The sequence below is a fragment of the Brassica oleracea genome, chromosome C3 (assembly GCF_000695525.1).
Source record: "Brassica oleracea var. oleracea cultivar TO1000 chromosome C3, BOL, whole genome shotgun sequence".
NCBI lineage: Eukaryota > Viridiplantae > Streptophyta > Magnoliopsida > Brassicales > Brassicaceae > Brassica > Brassica oleracea.
In genome coordinates, this window is record NC_027750.1 from 35,252,023 (window position 1) to 35,269,967 (window position 17,945).

The 17,945-nt window shown below is 36.3% G+C and overlaps 4 protein-coding genes across 5 annotated transcripts in view; 3 read left to right on the forward strand and 1 right to left on the reverse strand.

The window, feature by feature from the left end:
- Positions 1-67, forward strand: part of LOC106330478 (glutathione S-transferase T3-like) — a 1,035-nt gene extending 968 nt beyond the window's left edge. The window contains exon 2 of the mRNA XM_013768935.1: positions 3-67. Coding sequence (XP_013624389.1) covers positions 3-67 — 65 coding nt within the window. The remainder of the gene's footprint in view (positions 1-2) is intronic.
- Positions 68-3,588: 3,521 nt separating this feature from the next.
- On the forward strand, positions 3,589-4,827 carry LOC106332019 (dof zinc finger protein DOF5.7-like). Its single transcript, XM_013770469.1, has one exon. It carries the CDS (start codon positions 3,683-3,685, stop codon positions 4,601-4,603), a length of 921 nt encoding a protein of 306 aa, XP_013625923.1. The 5' UTR covers positions 3,589-3,682; the 3' UTR covers positions 4,604-4,827.
- A 5,566-nt stretch (positions 4,828-10,393) lies between these two features.
- On the reverse strand, positions 10,394-12,787 carry LOC106329128 (pentatricopeptide repeat-containing protein At5g65570). Its single transcript, XM_013767724.1, has one exon. It carries the CDS (start codon positions 12,754-12,756, stop codon positions 10,606-10,608), a length of 2,151 nt encoding a protein of 716 aa, XP_013623178.1. The 5' UTR covers positions 12,757-12,787; the 3' UTR covers positions 10,394-10,605.
- Positions 12,788-12,954: 167 nt separating this feature from the next.
- LOC106335749 (pentatricopeptide repeat-containing protein At5g65560) lies at positions 12,955-16,429 on the forward strand. 2 transcript variants are annotated; one of them, XM_013774349.1, is made up of 3 exons: positions 12,955-15,849; positions 15,934-15,945; positions 16,051-16,429. In XM_013774349.1, exon 1 carries the CDS (start codon positions 13,013-13,015, stop codon positions 15,728-15,730), a length of 2,718 nt encoding a protein of 905 aa, XP_013629803.1. In that variant the 5' UTR covers positions 12,955-13,012; the 3' UTR covers positions 15,731-15,849; positions 15,934-15,945; positions 16,051-16,429. The 2 variants fall into 2 exon arrangements, with proteins under 2 accessions (XP_013629803.1, XP_013629802.1); XM_013774348.1 differs by having other exon boundaries at positions 15,934-16,428.
- The last annotated feature ends 1,516 nt before the right edge of the window (positions 16,430-17,945 follow it).

The following is a 17,945-nucleotide window of genomic DNA, read 5'->3' on the forward strand; positions in this document are numbered from 1 at the left end:
AGAAGAGATGCTACTGGAAGGTTCGGTCACTCTCCGTTACAAAAGGCAACTGCAGCAATTCGTATGATGGCATATGGTTGTCCAGCTGATGCGGTCGACGAATACCTCCGACTTGGTGAGACCACGGCGCTTTTATGCTTGGAACATTTTGTTCAAGGAATCATAAATTTATTTGGAGATGAGTATCTAAGAAGACCCACACCAGAAGATCTTCAACGACTGCTCGATATTGGAGAGATACGCGGATTTCCGGGGATGATAGGAAGTATTGATTGTATGCATTGGGAGTGGAAGAATTGTCCAACCGCATGGAAAGGTCAATATACACGTGGATCAGGAAAGCCAACAATCGTTTTAGAGGCTGTTGCGTCACAAGACCTCTGGATATGGCACGCGTTTTTCGGACCTCCAGGTACATTAAACGATATCAATGTTCTTGATCGATCACCGGTTTTTGATGATATATTACAAGGTCGAGCTCCAAAAGTTAATTACATTGTAAACGGACACGAGTACCATTTGGCTTACTATCTCACAGATGGTATATATCCAAAATGGGCTACTTTTGTCCAATCTATTCCACTTCCGCAAGGTTCGAAAGCAACCTTATTCGCTACACATCAAGAAGCTGTACGTAAAGATGTCGAACGTGCTTTTGGAGTCTTGCAAGCTCGATTTGCCATTGTCAAAAATCCCGCTCTTTTGTGGGATAAAATAAAAATTGGCAAGATAATGCGAGCATGTATCATTCTACATAATATGATCGTCGAAGACGAACGAGATGGGTACACTCATTTTGATGTATCAGTTTTCGAACAGCCGGAATCAAACCGATCTTCAGAAGTGGATTTCACATTTTCTACAGATATGCCTTCAAATCTCGGCAATATGATGGCCATTCGGAATCAAATTCGTGATAGAAAAATAAATCAACAATTGAAAGCTGATTTGGATTGAGAATATATGGCAAAATTTGGAGCAAATGGAGATTTCAACTAATCGTTTTTTTTCTCGTTTACTTTTGTATTTGTATTTTTAATATCTTTTTGTAATTTTTATTAAAAATTTTATGTATGCTTTTATATTAAATAATTCTACTTAATTTTTTTTTTTTTTAAAACCCCATAGGGGTTCTCCCATTAGAGGAAGAAAATAATAATTCCACCAACCAAAGCTCTAATCTTGCCAGATTACCTTATTTAATCTTAATTAAATCATTAGAGCCCCTAAGAAGTCCTAATTGATGGAATTGCTCTAAGGTTTAAAAAGCGTCCTTAGTATTGGTCAACTTATGATAGGTGGAATGTTGATTGATATGGTCCGAATAGCCACCAGAGGGTCCCACATAGGTAGTCTCTTTCGATAGTCATAGACCCATATAAGTATATAACCATCTTTAGGCTATTCTCAGAACAAAGCCCAAATAAATACTAATGGGCTTTCACGAATCAGCTCTCTATCCTTTTCAGTTCTCGTGATTAGCTTCACATGTTTCATTTCCTCTCTTCTGTTCTCTTGTTACAAGATCCCTCGTAGATAATTATGATCTCGGACAGAGCTCATATACATAAATGTCAAACAGTTAATGAAAAGTCGATCAAATTACGGCTGGAATAAATGGGAACATGGCGGGTAAATCAGGTGGTATAGTGTATGGCTGATGGCTCTACAACGTTTGATAACGATATTACATTTGACCAATATCTTTAATGAAACTGCTATTTTTTTTTTTTTTACCTTAAGTCATTTTGTGTCATGTCTCTTTCTTGCTTTAAACAAATATATTAGAAACTCCGTAATAAATGTATACGCCTGTTACAAAAAGAATAAATCAAATCAAATTTTTATTTACTTTCGAGAGAATCTATATTTTTTTATAAGCTCCTTTGATAACTCGTAGATGTAAAGTGGTGAGGTTAGAACGTCTAATTCTATCATAGATTTTTAGTTTTCTGTTTGAAAAATCCTATTTAGTTTTGTTCCTTGTTAATTACTTTCAGCAGTAAATTTGCATGATGTTGTGAAAATGGCTATTAATGGTTATGCATATGAAGAATAGTTTTAAAATTAAACCGGGACAGAAAAGACAGAACATCTATGACTGTGCAATTAAACGGAACAAATCGGATAGAATTTGTTATGTGTGTCTTGTTTCTATTGTTGTGGTAAGGGTTTTTCTATGTGTGAAGTATGCGCTGCACCAATCTTTATACGTAGACTAGATATTATATACTCCTTTATACATACAGCTATACTTATAGCTTTCGGCCATATAATATTAGTTTTAACTTTCTGACATTTTGTGAAGTTATTTCCTTAATATAAACTTGACCTAAAAGAATTCTCTGACATCTTTTGTAACGCCTTTTCTTCTCCTTTTTTCTATTGTATGATCGCTAGTAATGCATATGATTAAATACTAACACTATTTGACATTTGCTGAGTAGTTGAAGTGAATTGCCATCAGAATCAGATTCAATTGTTTTCTTTTTGTATACGTATTAAATTCCAGTTACACAATTGTTGAGGCAATGTCTTTCAATAAAGATATACTACGGTATTTCTATACACACATATAGATAATATATAAATATGCTGACAAAAAAATATAAATATTGTAATAAGTATACGTCCAAAAATAAAAAGAGAAGATTTTGTTTCGATGATTGAGTAAACGTCTCCATCTGTGAAGAAACACGAGAGAGCGGAGAAGATAAAATGGGAAACATGTGAGAGCTTGAAGAATGGATCTCTCGTGAGACTTAACCGATCATCCTCTGCTACATTTTTTGTTTTCTTTTTAGCTTACAATAAATCCAAAGACTTTAACTATAAAGAAATTTATGATGAACTAATCAAATGTAATAAAGGAACACCATAGAGATGTATAACATTTTCTAATACATGGCCAACAAAGTTAAAAAGTGTTTTATCTCAAAGATTTTACTATAACATGTTAAATACATATTTAATTTGTTTGCAAAAAAATAAAATAAAATACTACTCTTGTATAATCGTTACCAACAAAATTTACATCCAACACAGCTATCACAGTTTGATTTGTTATAACATAAATATTGAGTTTTCAAATTTATATAGATTATGTTTATAATTTTTTGTGTTACCACAAATTTTGTGTAAACTGTACAGTACGCATAACTAATATTTTTAATAATACTGTATTTTTTTGTAACTTAATAATACTGTATTTAATGTCTTAGAAATGAATAACAAAACTCAAGTTATTAGAGTTTCACTATAATATAAACACTCTATATTAGTGCAATATAAATACAAATAGAGTTTTCTAACAAATAGAGTTACAAATGCCAAAATCTCAAATAATTAAGTACTTCCAATTCTTTACGATAAAGCCACTTTTTATATTGCTAAGTCATTAACAAACGAAAAGTAATTAAGTCTTTCTCTCCAACTTTTTGAAGACAAAAACACTTTTTGTTTTCTTCAAATAAATCAATATCTATAATTATTTATGCCAAAGTGACTTTAAAAAAAACACAAACACAAACATATCATATTCACATACATACACAATCATTTGTATAAATATATAACACCACACGAAACCCTTGTACCGACTGCTCCTCAACCTCTCTTTCTCTCTATTCTCCCTACTTTACTTATTTCCTTCAAACTTTTCTCCTCTCGTCCCATCATCATCATGTCCTCCCATACCAATCTCCACTCTCCTAAACCGGATCACCGTACCACCGGGACACCCCATACCAAAAAACCACCGTCCTCCTCCACCTCTCAAGACCAACAAACCCTAAAATGCCCTCGTTGCAACTCCTCAAACACAAAGTTCTGTTACTACAACAACTACAGCCTCTCTCAGCCTCGTCACTTCTGCAAATCTTGCCGCCGTTACTGGACACGTGGTGGTGCCTTAAGAAACGTCCCCATCGGTGGAGGTTGTCGGAAAACCAAAAAAACATTCAAACCTAACTCAGTAATAACTCCTTCTTCTTCTTCATCTCAGAGATTTTTCTCTTCAATCATGGAAGACTCCACCAAGTTCTTCCCTCCTCCAACAACAATGGATTTTCAGCTCGCTGGTTTGTCTCTCAACAAAATCAACGATCTTCAACTTATGAATAATCAAGAAGTTCTTGGCCTTAGGCCCATGGACCAGGTCGAGACAACACCCGTTGATGTCGGGTCGGGTTTATCTTTAATGGGTTTTGGAGATTACAGCAACAACAACCATTCAACGGGGACGTTCACAACCGCCGGAGCAACCGACGGAAACTTAGCAACTTCGATAGAAACTTTGAGTTCTTTAAACCAAGATTTGCACTGGAGACTTCAGCAACAGAGGATGGCTATGCTTTTTGGTAGCTCCAAAGAAGAGACTGTCGTTGTGGAGAGGCCACAGCCGATACTTTACAGGAATCTCGAGATCGTGAACTCATCGCAGTCGCCGACGAAGAAAGGAGATAATCAGACAGAATGGTATTTTGGTAATAATAATGATACTGAAGGGGTGGCTAATAATAATAATAATACAGGAGGAAGTGAGCAATGGAACAATGGAGTTCAAGCTTGGACTGATCTTAACCATTATAATGCTTTGCCATGATTATTGGTAAGTTAAAAGGAACTATATTATGTGATCAGATATTTAAAATTATGTGTGTTTCTTATGTAATGCCAAAGAATATTTATGTTTGTAGTATTTGTTGGGTTGGGTGTTCTTTGTAGTCAGTTTTTGTTGTTGTTGTTGGTTACCATTTAGAATTATAAATTTCAATTTGTAAACAAAAATTTAAGAATTGAGAGATATACTATAATAGATTCTCTAAACTTGCGACTTTTCTGTACTCATAATTATCTCAATGTTGGAAATATTCGAAACAAGATTTACTGTGCTTAAAGCTTAATTATTCAAAGGCTCTTGGTTTGGTAGTGAAATAGTTGGTCGTTTTTGTCCCAATGTTAATTCGAAAATTCTTGAAACGTCAATTTCAGTAAACAGACAATGTTTCCTTGGGATTAGTTATAGACTTACTATTACCTTTAAATAATTTTACTAGATTTTTGTCAAGTTTAACAGAGCCTAATTATATACACGTCTCGAGCCAAGCAAAATAATTGCCCATCCACATCAACTGTAATAATACCCTGGTAACATTAGAATCTCAATAAATGGTGTGTAATATTCGCTAAAACATCGACAGTTGTGCTGCAAAACTGAAAACATAAATTGTATGTTACATTAAAGAACTGTCAGTGAAGTGTGGTCTGATTCATGTACATTCAAGCATATGGCATCTTATAAGTCACTGAACTATGTCGAGTCTACGTGAAACATAGAGACCAGGCATTAGGCTTTTTGGCAGTCTCTCTTTAGCCCCATCCTTAGATTCTCGCTACATATACATGAACATAAATATATATGTATATATATGTTTGTATCTGTACTAATGTGTATGTATATCTTATTACTGATCTAGGGAAGGTCTGCGACTGCAAGTACGAACGTCTTATGCAGAAGTAGGCATGTGCAAACGGACTAGTTCGACTAAATCCAAACGTTGATTATTTCAAAAATTGCATAATAGTGTTTGAATTGTGTCAAAAGCATACACAGCATTACAGGTTCTGGAGAAGTATTATATAGGGTTTAGATGCATATGTAGATGATAATCATGAATTTGGTTTAAATTTTAACGCTTCATTTGAAAATGTGGATTTCTAAATAGTAAAGAGAAAATACTGCCTTTGATCCACTTTAATTTCTGGCTTCTAGAAGAACATTAACTTGTAAATCATAATCTACTTTAAATTATTTTTTGTTAAGCTATTTGTTTAGCCATGCATGCGACTATTACGTTCTTTACTCAATTGCATTTGACTACGAAAGAAATTGTGGCCCCTGCTGCCTGCATGTGAATTGTGAATAATATTTTGCCTAGAGTTTAAAGGTTCATCTACTAACAGACTCCTTTCCCGTTCTACTTATTTGATAATTATTACTATGTCTATAACATTTCATCATTATTAAATTAGTTAACTAAATTTGTGTTTCTTTGCAAACTCAATTAACGATCGACTCCCATCGTGCGCATCGTAATCAATGGTCATTATTTAGGTCATATCATAGTGGTAACTCATTTTCCCTCACTTTTATTCCAAATATCGTTTAGAATTGTCAATGTGACTTTTGATCACATTTACTTCGATTGGTTCTACAACCTAAAAAGTCACCTATTTTCAGAAGCGTGTTTTTTTTTTAACTAATCCGCTGGAAGAAATGTCAAAAAGATATGCATATATACATGTATGTATATATAATTCTAAATGAACAAACTATATATTTATAGAATTTTCTATATCATTAATAACAAATAACTGAATTTTACGTGGTAAAATAATGTATGTAAATAAGTATTACAATGGAGTTATATATATTCAGTAGAGACCATATAAGAGCTCACTCGTTTTCGAGTTTTAGTTTTTTTTTAAAACAATTATAGAGACAAAGCTAGGTAAATCACAAAGCAAAAAAGTTTTAAAATATATAACAAAACGCATGAGTAATTCACTTTTAATTCCAATTATTTTTATTATATCTAAAGATCAATATATTACTGATATATGTATATGCTACAAAAGAAGAATTACTTTTTCTTTAGGTTCCAAGTACTTTTACAAAGAAGGTGATGTTGGCACTTTTGTATATATACTACAATCTCCCTTTAAGCTTTTTATGATTGATCATTAGTAAGTTTGCGTTATAAGACTTTTCATCCTAAGAACATTGCCTTTCCGAGATCCGAACTTTTTGTTTCTCCTCTTTTTAATTATCCTAGAAAGGTAACAACAATCAAGAATTAACCTTTATCTTGCTTTTGGTTAACTAGCCAAATAAAGGCTAAAGTCATGTAATGTCTTTTATAACAAATAAATATTAAATATCTCAATATTACAAATAAAAATAAACAAATATTTTCGATGATTTAATGGAACGGATAAACAGGGAAGGAGCATGATGAATGTGAATACAAGTGATGCAACAGCTTTTAGATCGTATATGAATAAATTTATTAGGTCGTTGTTTCACGGCTTTACAACAAGAACCTAAACCAATTGCGCTTAACATTTTTACCCAAAAAAAACCTAAACCAATTGCGAGAAAGCTCACGGTTTTCGTCTCGTGAGAGGAGACAGTGTAGTTTATACGATCTCCTTTCTTGGAGTAATATAATTCTCCGTTTACCTTGAATCTGGCTAAATTAATGCATGCAACAACGTACGTGGAGGTTTGAGCATACTGATACGAAAAAATGAGTCGCCTTGTCTGGAATCAGGACCGGCCCTGGGCTACGCAAAGCCAGGGTTTTGGGTTTTGGGCGCCACAAACAATATATATTTTAGGGGCGCCAAATCTTGTATGTTAGCACTTTAGTCTAGTGTCTGTAAGCTTCTCTTTTTAACATACGGGTAACAAGTTTGATCTTCACCTCCCTTCTTTTTGATAATAATAACTTTTTTTTTATTTTTTCAATAATAACAATAACTAAAGATACACGGATAATTTGGGTTCATGCTCCAACAATCCTAGTTCCTTTTATTATGTATAGAATACAGATGATTGGATTTCTTTTATTTTATTAAAAATTAGTATTTACTTTCTCCATTTTTTTTTTCATTCTTTCGGTTTGGTAAAATATGTATGGATAAGGGATATTATAAAACAATTAATTTTAATTACCAAATGCTCATGTTCCACTTTTCATAGTAACTAATCTTTGTCAGAATAGCTCTATAGGAATTCCGTGCAAGCTTTTTTCCAGTTTTTGTAATTTTGTTAGGAACTTTTTAAATTCAAAAAACTAAAATCTATCGAAGGGGTTTAACATTTTCTGAAACTTTGTGAAAACAAAAAAATTGTAGAGTTGATGTTAGCATATGTTACTATATGTTTTGCTCTATCTATAAATTATACTTTTTGTTCTTTTTTGTTTCTTTAGATTTGTAGAAAATGCTACTAAAAATAGTTGTAGAAATCAACCAAGTGAACTGCAAATAGAAAATGAAAACAGAGAAGATGAGCTACAAATAATGTTTTGATGTTTTTGTATTTATTGGTTTTGTTTAAAATAACCTAAGTTTTACTGATTATAATTTTATAATTATAATATGGTAAATTTTAGTTAGGATAAAAGAGCAACATTTTTATAACCGCTTTAGACGCTAGAAAATTGCGGACCGGCACTATCTGGAATATTTGATGCATATACATGACCTAAAATGAGTGACGGTGGTAGACCATCCCACTTGGCATTTTGGCAAGATATGAAACAAAGTGGAAAAGGGTGAAATTGTTATTCCAAACGAGTAAACGAAAGAGAAATATTCAAAATGATATATAACTTCTACTTTACTTTCGAACCAAGTTTTGTACATATGGCCGTCGAACCTAGCACAACATACGAAATTTCTCATAACACTCATGACTCATCACAAAGTAACGTATTTTGATAATGATGAGACAAAGAAAAGAAGAGAAAGCTTCCAACACAAAACATGTTACATGTTTTTGGTTTGTCACATCCCTTCTCTTCATGGTAACCGAAATTTTATTGTTTTTAACGATTGGTCTTTTGGAGTTATATAGGGGAAAATCGTATTTTAAACTCTGAGAGTGTCACATTCTCGCACTTTAAACACTGAACGTTTTTTACTAGTACTTTAAACTTTGAAAGTGACATTTTTATCATAACAAACCTCCAAGTCAACTTGGTGACCTTTACTGTTCATTTTGTGATGACGTGTCGGTTTTTTTTTTCTTTTAAATAAAAAATAAAATACATAGAAAAATAAAAAAAAAATCGAAAAAATCGAAAAAATTCGAAAAAATTCGAAAAAATCTAAAAAAATCTAAAAAATTCAAAAAAATCTATAATTTCAAAAAAATATAAAAAATAACATTTCAAAATTAAAAATAAAATTAATATTTTTAAAAATTAATCCAATTATAAACCAATAAGTATATATAATATAATAATTAACTTGAATGGTGATTCTAGATTCTCGTTTTTGGTTTTTGATTTTTTTTAAAAAAATTGATTTATTAATACTTAACTTGTTAAATTTTCAAAATTAATCCTATTGTTGGTATTATTTATTAAAATGATATTTATTTTAGTAATTTTAAGTTTGTTTTAAAAGAAATTAACTTATAATTGAAGTTCTTAAAAATAGTAAATAACTTTGAAATTAAATAAATAACTAATCAAACTTTAAAGAAACTAAAATAAATGTTACTTATCTAAGAAGCTACACTAATACCAAAACCTAACATATACAAATCTAAAGACTTACCTCTCTATCTCTTAATTATATTTCAAACTAACTTACAATATTTTAGTTAAGGTCAAAAACATTTTAATTGGTCTATGAGATGTTTTCTAGTTTCACAAAAAATTAATAAGTTAAGTATTAATAAATCAAAAATTAAAAAAAAATCAAAAACCAAAAAAACTGAATCTAGTATCACCATTCAAGTTATTATATATATTTATTGGTTTATAATTGGATTAATTTTTCAAAAATATTTTATTTTATTTTTAATTTTGAAATGTTATCTTTATATTTTTTGAATTTTTCAAAAAAAAATCGTTTTTCGAATTTTTCGAATTTTTCAGAATTTTTTAGAATTTTCTATGTATTTTTTTTTTTTTTTTTTTTTTTTTAAAAACTAACACATCATCACAAAATAAACAGCACATGTCACCTCGTTGACTTGGTAAACAAGTAAACCTCATGGAGGTTTGTTATGATAAAAATATCACTTTCAAGTTTTAAAGTGGTAGTAAAAAAAATTCAGTATTTAAAGTGCGAGAATGTGATACTCTCAAGGTTTAAAATGCGATTTTCCCTTATATATAGCAACACAAAAGTTGCAAAATACTCCACCTGATCCTAAAAGATCCATGTTTTGGAAATATATTTTATTTCAAAAAAATGTATATTTTATGTTTTCTATGAGAAAATTGCAAATTTTAAGAAAATTAATTGGTTTTATTAGAACACTATTGACTAAAAATTGTTGAAAATTGAAAATTACAGAAAACGATAAATTTATTGTAGTGATTTAATGTGGTTTATTAATATGTGTGAAAACACTAAAAAGTTTATCTTTTAGGAACGGAGGGAGTATAATATTAGATAAAAGGTGTATATATATATATATATCTCAAATTCAGTTTTGGCTTGAATTTTTTTTTTTTTTTTGGGAAAGTATTGCCAACTGAGAAATTAACAGTTGACTATAGCTGAATTTTTCTTTCAAATGTTTTGAACAAATAAATAACGAATCATTTATCACTTGACTTGATTTTTTTGAAAAAGACTAGGAATCCCCAAAATCTGCCAATGTTGTTGTATTAGAAAATTAATCATGAATTACATTGTCATCAATTTTAAAATGAAAACATTTGACCTTTTTTACTTTTGTTGAAATGTACATCATTGTCATTTCAAAACTAAACAACAAAATAATACAAAATATTGGGCTCATTTCTACAGCTCATATGAAATGGCCTTGGGCTTGATTCAAACATAGTCTCAATTCATTTACCAATAATCTCTACAAGAACAAGACCCATCTCTGAAATGATGAAACCTCTTTGAATCTCTACAGATAATCTCTCTTTTTATAACTCTTGATACAATCTTGATCCAGCTGTGACAATCAACACAAACTCTAAGGTTCTTTAAAATCCTTATACTTCCACCAGCATTTCTCCAAACCGCAAAAGCTATGGCCAATTTCTCGCTATGTTGATGCAAAGACCTCTCTTTTGCACTCTCCTCCATGTCTTGAAACACACAGCTTTTGTCTTCAACATACCCCACTTTTTTAGCTTTCTTGATCAGCTCCTCAAGAGTTTCAAGAATCTGCTCCGAGTTTGGATGTGAAAACAAATCTCCAGCCATGAATGTATGCGTCTCTCTATCAACGTCAACCCAACTCATAGCTGGACTCTTCTTCAGCTTCATCCCCCTCATATCACTCTTCATCTCAATCACTCTGTTCCATTTCCCAGTAGATGCGTAGAGATTCGACATTAGAATGAGAGCTCCTTCATCTCCAGGTGCCATCTCAAGGATCTTTCTCTTTAACCTCTCAGCCATCTCAACATTTCTATGGATCTTACAGGCGCTGAGCAGTGTCCTCCACAGAACCAAATCAGGGTTTACCACCTCGTTCACAAGCCTTTCCGCCTCATCCAATCTCCCTGCTCGTCCAAGCATATCCACCATACAAGCGTAATGATCATTCGTTAACACGACCTTACCCTTTCTAAAGGACTCGAAGAACTCACAACCTTCATCAACAAATCCAGAGTTGTTACAAGCCAAGAGCACGCTCAAAACCGTTACATCATTCGCTTGCAGTCCAAGATTCATCATCCTCTCAAACAACTCGAGTGCTTCGCGTCCCAAACCATTCTGTGCATAACTGTACATCATTGTGTTCACAGATATAACATCAACTTCATTCAAACCATCAAAAACAGACCTCGCCATGTCCGAGCATCCACATTTCCCATACAAATCAATGAGCCCTGACCCGGCATACTTATCTCTATCAAAACCATATTTAGTCACTATCCCATGAATCTGCCTGCCTTCTTCAAACATTGCAAGGTTCGAACACCCCCTGAGACCACTAGACAACGTAAAAGAGTTTGGCTTGACTGAATCACGCATCATCTTCCTAAACTCTGTTAGTGCCATTTCTTCTCTACCGTTTAGGACAAGCCCCGATATAAGAGACGTCCAAGTCACCTGATTTGGGTACTCAATACACTTGAAAATCCACAAGGAATCATCGACTAAACCGCACCTTAGATACATTGTAAGAAGAGAAGTTTGCGAGCCAAGAGCAGAATCAAACCCAGACTTGATCATAAGTCCATGAATCAACTTCCCATTACTTACATTCTTCAAATTTCCGCAAGATATCAACACGCTAGCGTAAGTATACTCGTTAGGCTGGACTCCCTCCCCCAACATACTCCGAAACGCCTTGACAGCCTCTGCATCTTCACCCTTCTGAGAGTAACCAACGATCAAAGCAGTGATCAAAACCACATCTTTCTCCTCCACACGGTCTAACACCAACTTCGCCTCCCTCGTTTTCCCAAACTTCACATACATATCCACAAGAGCGCTTCCAACGAACACGTTAGAGACTTCCAAACCCAGAACCACGGCAAGTCCGTGGCTTCTCTGAGCTTCCTTCTCAAAACCCAAATCTGAAAACGCCTTGAAAACACTAGACAATGTGTACTCGTCTGGCGAAACATTACTCGTGATCATCAGTCTGTACACCTCAACAGCTTCCTTGCTTCTTCTATGCTTAATAAAATACGCTATCAGAGAGTTCCACGTCACGATATGTCTCTCAGGCATTTCATCGAACACCTCGCGTGCGTAACCGATCTCGCCGCACTTCAAACCCACGTCGACGAGTTTGCTGCCGGAGAGTTGGATTGGGAAGCCATATTTGAGCATCTGGGCTTGGATGGTCTTGATTCCTGGTAACCATCTCTCGTCTATGCATTGTCTGAGAAGCGGAGAGAAAGTGTGCGTCGTTGTGAAGGAGTTGCTCGCAATGCAGAGAAGCCTAAATTGACTACGAAAGTTTCCTGCTTTAGAACTAAAGAAGCTTGAAATTCTAGAGACGACGATCAATCCGCCGTAATGATCTCTTCTCATCGCCGTCCATCACCTGAGTCGTTCAGTTCCGCCGGAGTAATAGAAGTTGCGATAAAGGCCCATTAATCTATGGAAGCATTTACTAGCCCATGAAGGCCTCTTAAGCTATTTAACTGGAGCATTAAAAAGCCCATTAAGGCCCACTAAGAAACATTGAGCTCTCAAAGTCTTTTCTGGTTCTGGAGAGGATGCAGACGCCGTTCTGCAAAGTTTCTTCCTTTCTTCACCGGAGCGATCCAAACGCCACCAGGGATCGATGATCCGTCGAATACAACCACACCGCGACGCAGCCTTTCCGGGTTCAGTATCCTCCGCACTAATCCTGGCGATGAGAGTCTCCAAAGATCTCCGCCGGCCATTTTGCTCCGTATCTCCACTCATACGCACACTCCCGCCGGAAGAATCCGACCCGAACAGCATCCCACACCGTCTCCTCTCAATCCTCGCCAAACCCAATTGGCACAAGTCTCCGTCTCTAAAACAACTGGTCCCATCGATACGCCCTTCCCACGTCTCATCCCTCTTCTCGCTCGATCTAGATCCCAAAACAGCTCTCAACTTCTCCCACTGGATCTCGCAGAGCCCCAGATTCAAGCACAGCGTCTACTCCTACGCGTCTCTCCTCGCCCTCCTCGTAAACAACGGGTACGCGGAGGTCGTGTTCAAGATCAGGTCTTTGATGATAAAGAGATGCGAATCAGTAGGAGAGGCTTTGTTTGTGTTAGATATATGTAGGAAGATGAGTAAAGACGAAAGCTTTAAGCTTAGGGTCGAGTGTTACAACGCGCTGTTGAATTCTTTAGCTAGGTTTGGAATGGTTGATGAAATGGAGAAGCTTTATATAGAAATGTTGGAGGAGGGTGAGGTTTCTCCCAACGTTTACACTTATAACAAGATGGTTTTCGGGTATTGCAAGGTGGGGAACGTGGCTAAGGCGAAAGAGTATGTGAGTAAGATCGTTGAAGCTGGTTTGGAGCCTGATTTTTTCACTGATACTTCTTTGGTGATGGGTTACTGTCGAAGTAAGGATTTGGATTCTGCTTTTAAGGTTTTCGAGGTGATGAGTTTGAAGGGATTTAGAAGGAACGAGGTTGCCTACACTCATCTTATACACGGTCTTTGTGTAGAGAGGAGGGTTGACGAAGCGATGGAGCTGTTTGCGAGAATGAAGGATGATGATGATGGTGATAACTGTTATCCAACGGTTCGTACTTACACGGTGCTTATAAACGCCTTGTGTGGATCAAAACGGAAGTCTGAAGCTCTTGTCCTGCGTAAGGAGATGTCGGAGAGAGGCATTACGCCGAATATTCACACGTATACGGTACTTATTAGCAGTTCGTGTAGCGAACGTAAGTTCGAGGAAGCGAGGGAGTTGCTTGGTGATATGGTGGAGAAAGGGTTGGTGCCGAGTGTGGTCACTTACAATGCGCTGATCAATGGGTATTGTGAGTATGGGATGATGGAAGATGCGTTAGACGTTGTGGAGTTGATGGAGTCTCGTAACGTCAGTCCGAATACGCGGACTTATAATGAGTTGATACATGGGTTTTGTAAGAAGAATGTGCACAAAGCGATGGGAGTGTTTCACAAGATGCTTGAGCGTAGAGTGGCTCCTAGTGTCGTCACTTACAACTCGTTGATCGATGGACAGTGTAGATCCGGTAATTTCGATAGTGCGTATAGATTGCTTACTTTGATGAATGATAGAGGTTTAGTTCCAGATCAGTGGACGTACAATAGTTTCATAGATTCTTTGTGTAAGAGAAAAAGAGTAGAAGAAGCTCGCGAACTATTTGATTCTCTCGAGGAGAAAGGTGCAGACGCAAACGTGGTGATGTACACTGCGTTGATTGATGGATACTGCAAGTCAGATAAACTAGAAGAAGCTAAACTGATCCTCGAGAAGATGCTGAGCAAGAGTTGCTTGCCGAACACGTCTACTTTCAACGCCCTGATTCACGGCTTATGCGCCGATGGGAAACTGAGTGAAGCGATGTTGTTAGAGAAGAAAATGGTGGAGAAAGGTTTGCAGAGTACAGTCATTACAGATACGATCTTGATCCATAGGATGCTGAAGGAAGGGGATTTTGATCATGCTGAGAGACGGTTTCAGGAGATGTTGGTGTCTGGAACAAAGCCTGACGCGCATACTTACACAGCGTTTATTCAAAGCTATTGTAACGCAGGGAGGATGAAAGAAGCTGAGGGTATGATGGAGAAGATGAAGGAAGACGGTGTTTTCCCTGATTCGATCACTTATTCGTCTCTGATTAAAGGCTATGCCGATCAAGGGCTGACGGATTCCGCGTTTGGTGTACTCAAGTGTATGCTTGATGCTGGCTGTGAGCCTTCTCATCATACGTTTTTGTCTCTGATTAAACATCTGGTAGAGATGAAAAGTGGAAAAGAGAACAATCTCTGTCTGACGGCTAATATGATCGAGTTTGACATTGTTGTTGAGCTTCTTGACAAAATGGTAGAACACGGTGTTACTCCCAACGCCAGATCCTATGAGATGCTGATCAAAGGGATCTGCGAAACCGGGAATCTCAGAGTTGCGGAAAAGGTGCTTGAGCGCATGCAACAAGAGGAAGGAATATCACCGAGTGAGTCCATTTTCAATGCTCTTCTTAGCTGTTGCTGCAAGCTGGAAATGTACAAGGAAGCAGCGAAGGTTGTAGATGATATGATCTGTGTTGGTCAGTTACCGCAGCTAGAGTCTTGCAAAATCTTGATATGTGGGCTGTATAAAAACGGAGAGAACGAGAGAGGGGTTTGGGTGTTCAAGAATTTGATTCGGAGTGGTTATTATCATGATGAGATAGCTTGGAAGATCGTTATTGATGGTGTTGGGAAGCAGGGACAGGTGGAGGCGTTTAATGAACTGTTCACTGTTATGGACGAAAGTGGCTGCAAGTTTAGCTCTCATACATATGCACTGCTAACTGAAGGACCTCCTGATAGCACGTAAGGGGTGTATTGCCAGAGGCTAATGCAGACCTAGGTTCTCTTTTAGGATGTAAAACTCGACCTGAACTTGTAAAACTCATACAGATAGCCTCGCTTTCCTGCTACAGATTATACAATAAGGTACCACCGCACTAATACTAATATTTTGGGTTTAGTTGTGTGACAAATCTCTCTCACAACTGACGTTTTAAAACTTTGTTTCAGGGTCAAACCATGATCCAGGCTTTCTTCCCGAAAATCTAGACACAGCTCAGGAGTGAATGTACAGTGAAAGGCTCACTAAGTCATAGGAAGTGAAAGTGGTTTTTTATTTTATTAATTACCTCTCTGCATGAAGAGAAGGCATTAACACCGGACAACCCCTTGAAGCAACCGCTTTGAGGTTGACGTTCACGATTCTTTTCACAAAATCCACCATTATTTGCTTCTGTTGAGCAATTTGATTCTGCAGGGTAGTAGTCTATCAAGGGGATAAAAAAAGACCAATGTATGCTTTGTTGTTTGAAGACGTCGGAGGAAGTAGGAGGATGTCGTGTCTGATGTCCAGTCTCTTTTTAGCTCTTAGTAAAATTTCACTTTTCTTTTGGTTTTCTTTGATGTAAAACGTTTGGAGCTGCAACAAAGAGCAGATATTAATAAACGTTTCCTGTTGCTGTTGAAAGGGATACGGCACAATCAACTTAAACCATCAATTGCCGAAATTGGTTATATCCCGGTTGTTGCTGTTGCTGTTGCATATTCGACAGTGCAGCAATCTGTTGCTGCTGCTTTCTGAACTGCTGATGTATCTGTTGCTCGTGTCTTGAGTTCATAGGGTTGAAGGCATTTCCATCTACTCCCATTCCTGAACCAGCGGCCGATCTTTTTTCGTATCCATATTAGGTCGCGGTGATGTAACTTGACGTTTACGCATTCTCTCTAGAAGCTGCTGCTGCTGTAAAGATTGGGGATTAACCATTTGCTGCATATCTGAGGATGCATTTGCCGCTGAATCTGCAATTATCAAAGGACTCAGCAACCAAAAACACACAACTATCAATTTTTATGTGTACATACTTGTTGCGGTAACCGCGGATGAGCTTGTTACTGCGTAAGTAACTGTTGCTGAAGCATTTGTGGTTGTTTCTGATTTTGAGGATGATGAATCATCCGAGTACCATCCTTAACAAGCTCTGCTAAACTCCCAAGATTACTAAAAAAAACGTCAAATATAATCACATGAATAAAAATAAAACTAGCAATGATAGGAAACATCTAAAGCACTTGTATGAGGCAAACCCACTTAAAAGAAACCCACCTGTATCCCGTAGTATTTAGGAACATCTTAATCAACTGTATGCGCTGAACACTCCTTTTTGTAGCTGTCAGTAAGAACCTTCAGAATACGGCCTAGTTTACAGATATGTCGGCTGACCAACTGAGAGAAGACATCAACCGGAACCTCCGTTGCACCTTCAAATCCCATTGTCAAAAGCATGCGTGCAACAACTTTCCGTGACACCTGAGCAGCTTGTTCGTCACTAAAACCAATCTTTCTTCCATTCTAAAAATACTCAGGCATCATAACATGACTCCTGGTAGTAACTTGAGGCAGCGTATCAAGCACCCCGTAGAACTCTGTTTTAACATCATCGTCCCGTGTCCTCGAAATCGGCGAAAGGGCAGTCTCGGGTACACAGTTCATTCTAAACATCGTCTCCGGAAGAAGAAGTATATCATCATCCGAACTACTTCCGTCGAATCCGGAGCTGGGATGTATATTAGATCTACTACCCATGTGCCCTGAGCTTCCGGTACTTCGATCTTAAGGTGATTATAAGCTCTCTATCAATGGCAGCACGAAGCTCGGGAGTGTCCTTAAACAACACTCAACCGATCAACGAGCTTCTCTAACGGCTCAACCAGTTTTGGCCATGACGGCTCAACAGATTTCTCTAACTGCTCCAGTTCAGCTTCCTGAATGTATTATAATTCAATTGATTTTAATTCTAAATTCATTGCAACAAAGAGACCAAAAAAAGAAGCTCTTTTCGTATTATTCATTGTTAATAATGGTACTAATCATTTTTCTGTGGTAAGTAGATACAGTTACGATGTCGCCCAGCCTCCAATCAAAAAATGAAAAGAACTATTAAACAGTTTGCCGATTTCGGCGGAAAACTTGATTTTGCTGTTTCGGCGGGAAAACGCGATTTTACAGTTTTGGCGGGAAAACT

Bases quoted from the DNA above. Each gene is read 5' to 3' on its own strand.
- LOC106332019 (XM_013770469.1), top strand. From the start codon at position 3,683: ATGTCCTCCCATACCAATCTCCACTCTCCTAAACCGGATCACCGTACC.
- LOC106329128 (XM_013767724.1), bottom strand. From the start codon at position 12,756: ATGAGAAGAGATCATTACGGCGGATTGATCGTCGTCTCTAGAATTTCA.
- LOC106335749 (XM_013774349.1), top strand. From the start codon at position 13,013: ATGATCCGTCGAATACAACCACACCGCGACGCAGCCTTTCCGGGTTCA.